General features: G+C 45.8%; 1 protein-coding gene across 1 annotated transcript in view; it reads left to right on the top strand.

The window, feature by feature from the left end:
• LOC129833529 (potassium channel subfamily T member 2-like) overlaps positions 1-12,500 on the top strand; it is a 130,830-nt gene that overhangs the window by 59,267 nt on the left and 59,063 nt on the right. Inside the window, exons 2-9 of the mRNA XM_055898188.1 lie at positions 2,929-3,008; positions 3,488-3,590; positions 5,437-5,493; positions 6,921-6,969; positions 7,357-7,416; positions 10,761-10,835; positions 11,429-11,512; positions 12,129-12,223. Coding sequence (XP_055754163.1) covers positions 2,929-3,008; positions 3,488-3,590; positions 5,437-5,493; positions 6,921-6,969; positions 7,357-7,416; positions 10,761-10,835; positions 11,429-11,512; positions 12,129-12,223 — 603 coding nt within the window. The remainder of the gene's footprint in view (positions 1-2,928; positions 3,009-3,487; positions 3,591-5,436; positions 5,494-6,920; positions 6,970-7,356; positions 7,417-10,760; positions 10,836-11,428; positions 11,513-12,128; positions 12,224-12,500) is intronic.

The raw sequence follows: 12,500 nt of genomic DNA, 5'->3' as shown, positions 1-12,500 counted from the left end.
GTGATCACCTTTAGTGTGTAGAGAAAGGAAATAACAATAGTGGGAAGAGGCAGGATGATGTAATGAATAAGAGATGGGTCATTAACAGCAGACTGAAGGTAGGAGAGGGAGGGGGATAGAAGAGGGAAGGGAGGAGGAGGAGGGGGATGGGAGAGGGAAGGGAGGAGGAGGAGGGGGATGGGAGAGGGAAGGTATGAGGAGGAGGGGGATGGGAGAGGGAAGGGAGGAGGAGGAGGGGGATGGGAGAGGGAAGGGAGGAGGAGGAGAGGGATGTGAGAGGGGAGGTAGGAGGAGAGGGATGTGAGAGGGAAGGTAGGAGGAGGGGGATGGAAGAGGGAAGGTAGGAGGAGGAGGAGGGGGATGGGAGAGGGAAGGTAGGAGGTAGGAGGGGGATGGGAGAGGGAAGGTGGGAGGAGGAGGGGGGTGGGAGAGGGAAGGTGGGAGGAGGAGGGGGTGGGAGAGGGACGGTAGGAGGAGGAGGGGGATGGGAGAGGGAAGGTAAGAGGAGGAGGGGGTTTGGAGGGAAGGTAGGATGAGGGGGATGGGAGAGGGAAGGTAAGAGGAGGAGGGGGATGGGAGGGAAGGTAGGATGAGGGGGATGGGAGAGGCAAGGTAGGAGGAGGAGGAGGGGGATGGGAGAGGGAAGGTATGAGGTAGGTGGGGGATGGGAGAGGGAAGGTGGAGGAGGAGGGGGATGGGAGAGGGAAGGTAAGAGGAGGAGGGGGATGGGAGGGAAGGTAGGATGAGGGGGATGGGAGAGGCAAGGTAGGAGGAGGAGGAGGGGGATGGGAGAGGGAAGGTATAAGGTAGGAGGGGGATGGGAGAGGGAAGGTTGGAGGAAGTGGGGGATGGGAGAGGGAAGGTATGAGGGGGATGGGAGAGGGAAGGTAGGAGGTAGGAGGGGGATGGGAGAGGGAAGGTAGGAGGAAGAGCCTGATAGGGTTTAGTTATAAGTAAAACAGATTCATGTGTGGATAACAGGGACAGGTGCCAGGAAGCAGAGCACTCACCATTTTTACTTTGTTTATCTAAATTTAATTTAGAGGCTGATGCTGTACAGAAAGTTCCAGATTGTGCTTCATCGTACTGACTGTGTAGAGGACTGTTCCATTACAAAGTGGAACATTTTCTAGAGCTAATGCTTTGATCTTATCAGTGCAAATGTAGGAATTGGTACGGACCCAGTTCAAATCCACTGCCACAATACCATAGCATCTATACCCCAGCCTGCCTAATGGTCCATGGCTTTAGCTCTGTATCTACTGATAATGAGGGTCATTCAATCATTTAAAGTGCGACACACACTGTTCCCAGATCAGCCGTATTCTTTAACTGTTATGACTCTGTTACCTATTTACATATATTGCGGTATAGCAGGCAATTATGTGTACTTTAAAGCCAGATGTTAATGAAGGGTAGAGCCTACAGTAAATATGTTATGGGACATGGGTGTTTAATGGTAATGGTTGTCTGCAGATAGGAGTATTCTGCATTCATCAATCTCTTTAGCCGCCCTACTGCCATTTGAATGGGAAGTGCATTGTGTAAAGTTTTCTCACTCAGTTGCAAGTACATCTCTTACCCAATGGTGCATTTTACTCTCCTTGGTGTTTTTTTTAGCATTTTATCCAGCATGTTCATGTATACAAAGAGTTGGCTGACAGATCTACAGTGTGTGTGTGCAAACGCACGTGTCTGAGAGAAATATCGACAGAGAGAAAAATGCTCCATCACCATAGCAACGTTTCCTATGTGCTAAGAGTGTATGGTTGCTAACGGTGTGTGTGTAATGTGTGTGTGTGTGTGTGTGTGTGTGTGTGTGTGTGTGTGTGTGTGTGTGTGTGTGTGTGTGTGTGTGTGTGTGTGTGTGTGTGTGTGTGTGTGTGACTGAGGGACCACTATGTGGGGTCCTGGTTTTCATCTACAGTATTAAAACCCTGTGAAGACTCCCACCAGTAAGGAGATTAGATTGTGACCTTTCAGTTTCATCTGTGTACATGTGGCAGAGCACCTGTGTGTGCTGGGCTTCTGTTTTCATCCTGTGTCTGGGTCATCCAGCGCTGCCTTCCTCTACGCCACTTTCTGTACGATGGAAGAACAGAAGAAGTGGCCAATCTGTCATGAGGGGGTCTACCAGGAAATTAGATTTCTTGATGACTGTGTGTATGTGTGCGTGCATGCCGGACTGCGTGCGTGCGCAAATTCGTGTGTGTGTGTTCATATGCATGTATCCATGGAGTGCACTCACTACTCTTGTGTTTGTTTTGCATGTTATCCCATGTGACTGAGTTCCTTCCTGTGTGCATGTGTGAACTGTATGTGTCCATATACCGATATAGGATCTTAATGGCATATGGAGGTGTGCATTTCAGGCATTGGCTGTGTGTGTACTATGTGGTCTGTCTGGCAGTAGGGACTGAGGGGGGTGAGGGAGGAGAGAGCAGTAATTATGGACTCTTCATATTCAGCAGAACAGAGGGAAGTCATTTGTTGCTCTATATTTAATCAGCAGAGATAACAAGGCTGACTGCAGCTGCCATGGCAGGCTGACTGACTGGGGAAGACACACAGCGACATCATTTCCTCCCGTCTTTAATATAACCTAACCACACTGTTATTTATTTCCCAACTTATTGCTGCTATTCCTATAACCATTATCACCTCTCTCTGTGTGTCTCTCTCTCCACCTCTATTCTCTCACTCCACTCTCCTCTTTTCCATTCACGCTCTCTGTTGTCTCATTTCTTTCCTTTTATTTTCCCATATCTATCTACCTCTCCCTCAATCTCCACTACTCCCCCTCCCTTTACTTTGGTATTCACCTGTTACCCATCTTCCTCTTCACTGGTCATTCTCCATCCATCTCTCCCTCTCTCTATCCCTCTCTCTCTCTCCATCCCTCCCTCTCTCCATCCCTCCCTCTCTCAGGGTGCAGGTAGAATTCTACGTGAATGAAAACACTTTCAAGGAGCGCCTCAAGCTGTTCTTCATCAAAAACCAAAGATCCAGTGAGTTGTTAATGTTTAGACAGGGAGTTCCTACTTATTGTCCTATAGACTGGCTGTCATTACATAATCCTTTCTGTTTGGGTGTTCCTTCACATGATTGGTTGCTTCGTTAAGTGCTCTGTCGGTGGTGTTCCCTAAGTGGTTTTGACTGTGTGTGACATGTTGTCCTCTTGCTCTAGGTATATTCCTGTATGTCTATATGTTCTGTATGTCCTATCAATGTCCACTGTGTCCCATTAATGTTCTCAATAACCCAAATCTGTGTTTACACTGGCAGCCCAATTCTGATCTTCTACCCAATTATTGGCAAAAGATCTGATCGGATTGTTCAAAAGACCAATTAGTGGCAAAAGATCAGAATTGGGCTGCCTGTGTAAACACAGCCATTGATTGATGATAATGTATTATGTTTAATTCATTAATTCATTGACTTTATTGCTTAAGTCCTTGACTTGCTGTGGTTGGTTTATGTGCTGCAGGTCTGAGGGTGAGGCTGTTCAACTTCTCTCTGAAAGTATTGAGCTGTCTCCTTTACATGGTCAGAGTCCTACTGGACGACCCACAGGAGGAGAGACAGGACTGGTGAGGAAGGGGGGGTAAATAAGAGTGGCTTTAGTATTGGAGCGGGAGTGAGGAGTATTGGTAGAGAGGGAGTGGGGAGTATTGGTGGAGATGAAGTGAGGAGTATCAGTGGAGAGGGAGTGAGGAGGATCAGTGGAGAGGGAGTGAGGAGGATCAGTGGAGAGGGAGTGAGGAGCATTGGTGGAGATGGAGTGAGGAGTATCAGTGGAGAGGGAGTGAGGAGTATCAGTGGAGAGGGAGTGAGGAGCATTGGTGGAGATGGAGTGAGGAGTATCAGTGGATAGGGAGTGAGGAGTATTGGTGGAGAGTGAGTGAAGAGTATCAGTGGCGAGGGAGTGAGGAGTATTGGTGGGGAGTGAGTGAAGAGTATCAGTGGAGAGGGGGTGAGGAGTATTGGTGGAGATGGAGTGAGGAGTATCAGTGGATAGGGAGTGAGGAGTATTGGTGGAGAGGGAGTGAAGAGTATCAGTGGAGAGGGAGTGAGGAGCATTGGTGGAGATGGAGTGAGGAGTATTGGTGGAGAGGGAGTGAGGAGTATCAGTGGATATGGAGTGAGGAGTATTGGTGGAGAGTGAGTGAAGAGTATCAGTGGCGAGGGAGTGAGGAGTATTGGTGGGGAGTGAGTGAAGAGTATCAGTGGAGAGGGGGTGAGGAGTATTGGTGGAGAGGGAGTGAAGAGTATCAGTGGAGAGTGAGTGAAGAGTATCAGTGGAGAGGGAGTGAGGAATATCAGTGGAGAAGGGGTGAGTAGTATTGGTGGAGAGGGAGTTAGGAGTATTGGTGGAGAGTGAGTGAAGAGTATCAGTGGATAGGGAGTGAGGAGTATTAGTGAAGAGTATCAGTGGAGAGGGAGTGAGGAGTATTGGTGGAGAGTGAGTGAAGAGTATCAGTGGAGAGGGGGTGAGTAGTATTGGTGGAGAGTGAGTGAAGAGTACCAGTGGAGAGGGAGTGAGGAGTATCAATGGAGAGGGCGTGATGAGTATTGGTGGAGAGGGAGTTAGGAGTATTGGTGGAAAGGGAGTGAGGAGTATTGGTGGAGAGTGAGTGAAGAGTAGCAGTGGTGAGGGAGTTAGGAGTATCGGTGGAGAGGGATTGGGGAGTATCAGTGGAGAGGGAGTTAGGAGTATTGGTGGAGAGGGAGTTAGGAGTATTGGTGGAGAGTGGTCAGTCAGTACTTACCATGGAGCAAGAGGGATATGTAAAGATGAGATGTAAAGGTTTAAGGTAGTTTCGCTTGGCCAGGGGCTGGGAGATTGAGACTAGATGTAGGGAAGGACAGTGGAAAGGGAAAGAGTAGGGGCTAGAGAAATGGGTAATGTTGAGAACACCGGTGTTACAATTCTGGAGGAAACAGAGAGAGAGAAATTTGAGGTCATATAGGATGGGGTTGAGGAACACAGGTGTTGTTTCCCCCTGTAGTCTGGACTGTTCCAAACATGACACGTTTCAGTCCTCTTGTTGTGCATGTTTCCCCCTGTAGTCTGGACTGTTCCAAACATGACACGTTTCAGTCCTCTTGTTGTGCATGTTTCCCCCTGTAGTCTGGACTGTTCCAAACATGACACGTTTCAGTCCTCTTGTTGTGCATGTTTCCCCCTGTAGTCTGGACTGTTCCAAACATGACACGTTTCAGTCCTCTTGTTGTGCATGTTTCCCCCTGTAGTCTGGACTGTTCCAAACATGACACGTTTCAGTCCTCTTGTTGTGCATGTTTCCCCCTGTAGTCTGGACTGTTCCAAACATGACACGTTTCAGTCCTCTTGTTGTGCATGTTTCCCCCTGTAGTCTGGACTGTTCCAAACATGACACGTTTCAGTCCTCTTGTTGTGCATGTTTCCCCCTGTAGTCTGGACTGTTCCAAACAGAATGCATCGGTCCACCCCAGCAGGACCCAGTTTGACTGGTAAGTTTACAAGTTTATGTCCTATTCATCTTTAATGAGGAGCCAAGACTGGTCTGGGAGTCTAATACAGAGGGTCACAGAGATGTTCATCCTGTGTCCACTACAGAGCACTGTAATGAGACCATGTACAACAGACAGTTAATGACACTGTGAGTAATAGAGAGGTTGGAGATGTAGACATGGTACATTATGCAGGCTGACGTTTCTTGTCATGACTCATGCCCTGGAGGCAGAACTGAGCTATTTCCGCTAGATGGGTCAACTGCATAGAAAAAATTGGCTATATCCTAAAAATGTATGAAAACAAAAATGTGCTTTTTGGTCTTCATTTAAAGTTATGGTTAGGCATTAGGGTTAGCAGTGTGGTTAAGTTTAGGGTTAGGTTTTGATGACTTTGTGGCTGTGCCAGCTAGTGACCATTCTGCCTCCAGGGCAAGAGTCATGACAATAAATGCCAACCTGCAAACATTACATTATTGCAGTAGCACATTAGTTTGTCACAATGTTACCTGTATGGATTTCATGCCAACATAATATGTACTGTATGTAGTGTCCATATAACCTAATTAGCAGCTGCTGTCTGTAAACCAGTCAAAGACTGATACAGGAAATGTCTTGGGGCTGCTGTGAGTGTGTGCACTAGACCAGAGCCTGAAGGGGAAGTAAACAGAAACTATTTGAATTAGGAGTCTTGGGACTGATGATTTGCACTTAAAAGTGAACTTAGTTTGCACTCATCCAAAATGTACTTACTAGGAGTGGAATATCCAGCGGTGTAGACTGAGATTCAAAGGCACGAGTGAGTGAGTGAGCGAGTGAGCGAGTAAGTGACCAACAAACCAAGTATGTCCCAGATGTGACTGGGTCCTTGGGCTCTGCCTCCAGTCCTGCTCAGGGACATATTTATTTAATTGGCGGCTGGTGACACTGTGTAAACTCTGGCTATAAATTAATAAGGTGTATGACAGAGTGTGCTTAATACTGACTTTGGCTGGCCGTTGCTCCAGACAGCACACTAAGAGGACACACACACACTCCAGGCAGCAGACTCAGAAGGCAGCACTCAGGCAGCCATGATAAGCCCCGAGAGGCCTCTGGATAGACCCTCTTTCTCACACAAAGCTGTAAATCTGCATTCATGTTATCTGCGAAAATTCATTGTGGTGCTTTTTCACAGAGGAAGTCTGGCAGCTGTAGTTCACAACCACTCGCTTGTGAACAACATAATTACAAGAGGCGTTATGTCGTTGGATTGATCATATTTGAAAGGGAGTCCTTTTAATATTTGCCCCAGTTACATCTCCTTTTTCTTCTCCCTCTTCCTTTCCTTTTTCCTCTCCCTTCTTTCCTTTCCTTTTTCCTCTCCCTTCTTTCCTCTCCTCCCTCTGTGTCATGTATGATGTGCTCTCTTTGTTCTGTGTCTGCAGGTCTCTTATCATCTGGGTGAATAGGCCTCTGCCTCTGTGGGCTCTACAGGTCAGACACAATGTTGAACTGTCATATTAACAAGGCTGTCTGCACGCACACACACACACACACACACACGCACGCGCGCACGCACGCAGGCAGGCACGCACACACACACACACACACACACACACACACACACACACACACACACACACACACACACACACACACACACACACACACACACACACAGACATGCGAGCACACACACACACAGACACACACACACACTCTCTCTCTGGTTTATTGCTTCACTTTAACTTCTTATTGATGGAGTTCAATCATCAAAATGATGATTCCACCCACTCTCTGTCTCTCTCACTCTCTATTGCTGTTACTACTCCAATCTTTCTCTCTTTCTTTCTCTCTCTCTCTCCTTTCATCTCTCTCCAGGTGCTTGTAGCTTTCATCAGCTTTTTCGAGACCATGTTGCTTGTGTATCTCAGCTACAAGGTGAGTGACTGTAAATCTGTTCCCTGTAAATGTACAGAATTATACTGACACCAGAGTTGCCAACTTAATACTGTAATTTTGCTGTAATGTATTTTACAGTACTATTTCCCTTACTGTAAAACAGATTACAGCATCCCAAAATTACAGTATTGCGCTGGTAACTCTGGTGCCAAGTCAATGCTGTAAATTTACAGTGAAATTCTCACTGAAATCTAAATGTAAGAAAAACTATTAATTTGTACGTAAAATAAATATATTTAAATTGGTAACAATATCAACAACAAATTACACAAAATAATTGACTATTGAAGTAACAACAGTTAACACATATGTAACCAATTAAGAGCAGCACTACAACACTAATTTAAAAACAATATTGTTTGCCTGTGTGTGGGGGGTGTGGGGAGACAGAGACTAAGAGAGAGAGGAAGTTCAAATTGGGATTGGGTACAATCCTAGACCCATGATCAGGGTCAACTCTATTTGGGGTAAGGGTGTTCAGAGGCGGTGAAACACACAACGGGACAGTTTGGACAGTAGAGCATCCAGGAGAGAGAAGTCAGCGCAGAATCAGGTGTTCATCATGGGGCTCCGTAACAATCCTCTTCAGTTCTGATTTGTCAGCTCTTCTCACCCTTAGGACAAGCATAGAACAATACATCATAGAATGAGAGACAGAGAGCACCAGGGATGTTACCCTGAGGGTAACAAGATCCGTTTTGGTGGCTCACGACTGGTGTAACTGCCCACGACGTGGTTTATGTGCAAAATTCAGCCTGTCAATCAGGAAAAATAAACATTGCGCAGATAATAATATGGGTAATATATTTTGAACTGCTAGAAACAAACCATTATCTCTGTAGTAACGGTGAAAACATAACAGTCACTAATCTGTGCTCAGTTTATTCTCTATGGCACTCAGAGGCTGTGGTGTACCTAAAAGCCTATAATCACAACAATTATTATCTGGGTTGTGTCAACTTGAGCTAGCTAACTAGCTGGCTAGATAGATAGATAGATAGATAGATAGATAGATAGATAGATAGATAGATAGCAAAAGTTAGCCAGCTAGCTGGCTAAATTAGCTAAGAAAAATGGCAGAAATTCAACTTTGGCTAGCAATAAAAATACTTATAAACAAGTCAAGGTACCTACCCAGAAGCTGCTGAAAATATTCTTCCACTTCACAGCCGCTTCAAGAAGATATTTACTAAAATAGTAATGTGTCTCACCCGACAGGTTGGCGCCTGAAACTGATCATTTGAATCTACAGTAGGCATAAGCTATTAGTGTAAAAAAATACAATATGTTAGAGTAATTTTTACAGGATGCTTCCAATTACAGTCAATAACATTATTTTTGACCTGTTCACCGGACGTGCTACCTTGTCCCGGACCTGCTGTTTTCGACTCTCTCTCTCTCTACCGCACCTGCTGTCTCTAACTCTGAATGATCGGCTATGAAAAGCCAACTGACATTCATTCCGGAGGTGCTGACCTGTTGCACCATCTACAACCACTGTGATTATTATTATTTGACCCTGCTGGTCATCGATGAACATTTGAACATCTTGGCCATGTACTGTTATAATCTCCACCCGGCACAGCCAGAAGAGGACTGGCCACCCCTCATATCTTGGTTCCTCTCTAGGTTTCTTCCCTAGCCACCGTGCTTCTACACCTGCATTTCTTGCTGTTTGGGGTTTTAGACTAGGTTTCTGTATAGCACTTTGTGACATTGGCTGATATAAAAAGGGCTTTTTAAATAAACTTGATTGATTGATTGATTATTTTTCATCATTTTACCATAATAAAGTGCTATCTAATGCTGTAAAACACATGTACTGTATTTTACTGGGAGTTCTACAATGTTTTAGTGTTGAGATTACAGAAACGGAGTCCCTTCACAGACACTGCTGGAGATGGATAGCTATTTTGGTGCCCCACAAAACAACAAGCCTCAGTCTGTGTATGTTTATGTAGCTACATGTGACATGTCCTGGGGGAATGTACTTTATATCTCATCATTTGATCCTTTGATATACAGTCTAGATGAAGCATATATCTGAGCAGGGCCGTCTCCAGGCATAAGTGACGTAAGCGGTTGCTTAGGGCCCCCGGTACCCACATTTGTTTTGGGGGGTGGGACTCAGTCGGGGTCTCAACTTACTGTTGAGAGTTAGAATAGTAGAATAACCAAGGTTCAATATTAAAATGTGGTTGTGTATCAGCAGTTTTTCTATTGTTATGTCAGTCACTGACTGTCACTCAATTCGCCAGGTCAGCTAACGATTGTTAGATTGGTAAGTTAGTCTAGCCAGCTATCTAAACTTGTAGTAGGCATAATCATGGCCGAATACCGACCAAGCACGCAGGGCATGTGCCCAGTGGCCCTGACCTCCAAGAGGCCCCCATTGATTTTGTTGGTCACTTTCACTCAGATATCATTAACATGTGTAGAATTGCATGAAATGTGTTATAAAAATTGTTAAACTTCTCTCCACGCCATGGCAAAATATGTAGAATTGCAGAAAGCTTGCTTTAAAACTGCACAATTTTATCTACTCACCCTGTCAAAATGTCTTTCATTGTAGGAAATTGACTTTAAAACTTAAATTCAAGAGGGGGGGCTGTCAAGAGGGGGGCCACTAAAATGTTTTGCCCACTTGGTGGGGGGGGGCAACCAAATCGCGCTTAGGACCCCGAAATGGCTCGGGCCGACCCTGTATTTGAGGAGCCTCAACAGGCTCTCCCTATTGAATGATGCATGAGAGTGACTGGGATAAAGGAATCCCCCCCCCCAGAGAGAGGCAGCATGTGATCTGATCCCTTCCCATGGAGGGTTACCCAGCATCCCTGCTCTTTGATGTACGTAGCAAACTGGTGGCGTGTCTATTGGTCTGTGGAGCTGTCACACCATGGCTCACACTGCCTAGCCTGCTACAGTGTCAGTCAGGGGGCGAGGAGGAGGTGGAGGTTTTAATGCTTAACCTCATTGATATCTCTGTGGACATACACAAGGCCTGGCTCTGGCTGTCCACCCACACAAACCAGGTCTCCGGTTAGCTATAAGCAAGCTGTGGCTGAACACATAAAAAAGTAACATGATATTTGACATCTTAATTGTACAAGAAGCTTACAGACTGAAACCTGAGTAATGCCTCCTTTTTAAGTGGAAGTGAACAGGTAGCAAAGGAGAGGCACCCTTGTCCGTGTCCGTGTTCAACAGGGTAAACGTGGCCATCTCATTCACAAATCCAGTCAAAGGAACACTTTATCTGGTAATCCCCGGGGTTGCCATGACAATGGAGTTTCTCTGACCTCTGTGTGTTGTTGTGTTTCCAGGGCAACGTTTGGGAGCAAGTGTTGCGTGTTCCCTTCATCCTGGAGATGATCAGTGCGGTTCCCTTTGTGATCACTGTGAGTCCAATCAAACGCATACATTATGGAACATTACGCCTTGTGAGCAATTTGTTCTTTGATCGTGTTGTACAGTAGTTTCAACCTCGTACAGGGAATACATTTCATACAATATATAGGATGTTGCATTCGTGTGCTCAGTAAGACCCTCTACCCTATGTTGTTGCTGCAAAATGCTCCTTCCCCCACTGGCTATTTTTCCCTTCAATATCTCACCAAACTTACAAAAGATATGGACCTTTGATGAGGCATGATGATGCGGGTGGCGCAGTGGTCTAGGGCACTGCATCGCAGTGCTAGCTGCGCCACCAGAGTCTCTGGGTTCACGCCCAGGCTCTGTCGCAGCCGGCCGCAACCGGGAGGTCCGTGGGGCAACGCACAATTGGCATAGCGTCGTCCGGGTTAGGGAGGGTTTGGCCGGTAGGGATATCTTTGTCTCAGTATGTACAATGTAATAAAATATATGTAATAAAATGTATGCACTCTACTGTAAGTCGCTCTGGATAAGAGCGTCTGCTAAATTACTAAAATGTAGATGTAATAAATGCCGTTAGCACTCACCAAAACACAGATTAAATCTCTTTCTCCTTCAGGTGATTTTGCCCTCCCTCAGAAATCTGTTCATCCCTGTGTTTCTCAACTGCTGGCTGGCCAAACATGCCTTGGAGAACATGATAGTGAGAAAATACATATTTATTGCTCAGTTTATGTCACTCCATCTCTCCATCTCACAACTGTTCTCTCAGGTGTCTCTTTATCTCATCTCTTCCATTGTTTCTTCAAGATTAAATCTCTGCACCTCTTAAAAACATTGCACTGTTCTCTCTTCCTCTTTATACCACAAGTTTTGACTCCCACTCATTCTCACAGATGTAAGTGCATGTATTCTCTATTATTTTCTTGTATAATACACATCATATTCCTTTTGTCCATGTCCCTCAATTATCTTTGTTTTCTTCCCTGGTTTTTGGGACATTATGAAGATGCAATGGTTTTGCACTTATCCTCCCCACGTCACAACACTATCTTTTTCTTATCTCTCTCTCTCTCTCTCTCTCTCTCTCTCTCTCTCTCTCTCTCTCTCTCTCTCTCTCCTCTCTCTCTCTCTCTCTCTCTCTCTCTCTCTCTCTCTCTCTCTCTCCTCTCTCTCCTCCTCTCCTCTCTCTCTCTCTCTCTCTCTCTCTCTCTCTCTCTCTCTCTCTCTCTCTCTCTCTCTCTCTCTCTCTCTCTCTCTCTCTCTCTCTCTCTCTCTCTCTCTCTCTCTCTCTCTCTCTCTCTCTCGCTGTGTTTCAGAATGATCTGCACCGGGCCATCCAGCGTACTCACTCAGCTATGTTCAACCAGGTCCTCATCCTAATCTGCACCCTGGTCTGCCTCATGTTCACCTGGTGGGTCACCACAATCACTGCTAGCAATCACTGGGAGGAAGGGGAGGTTTTCCTCTACTTGAGCCCAATGGCAGGTATAGGAGTGGTGTAGCAGTATTGAGAGGTTGGTAGAGGCTAGCTTTGAGTAATAGCCCAGGCTGATATAGCGTAATATTAGGTCCTGGAGGTCTGAAAAGGTTCCTGGATGAGACTGGCTGACCTTATCACTACTGACAGCACAATGTTGACTCAACTGGCCCTTCAGCTTTGGGTAAACACACATTAGTCATATACACAC

The sequence above is a fragment of the Salvelinus fontinalis genome, chromosome 34, assembly GCF_029448725.1.
Source record: "Salvelinus fontinalis isolate EN_2023a chromosome 34, ASM2944872v1, whole genome shotgun sequence".
Lineage (NCBI taxonomy): Eukaryota > Metazoa > Chordata > Actinopteri > Salmoniformes > Salmonidae > Salvelinus > Salvelinus fontinalis.
Note: the sequence above shows the minus strand (reverse complement) of the source record. Positions and strands in the feature narration are given on the sequence as shown.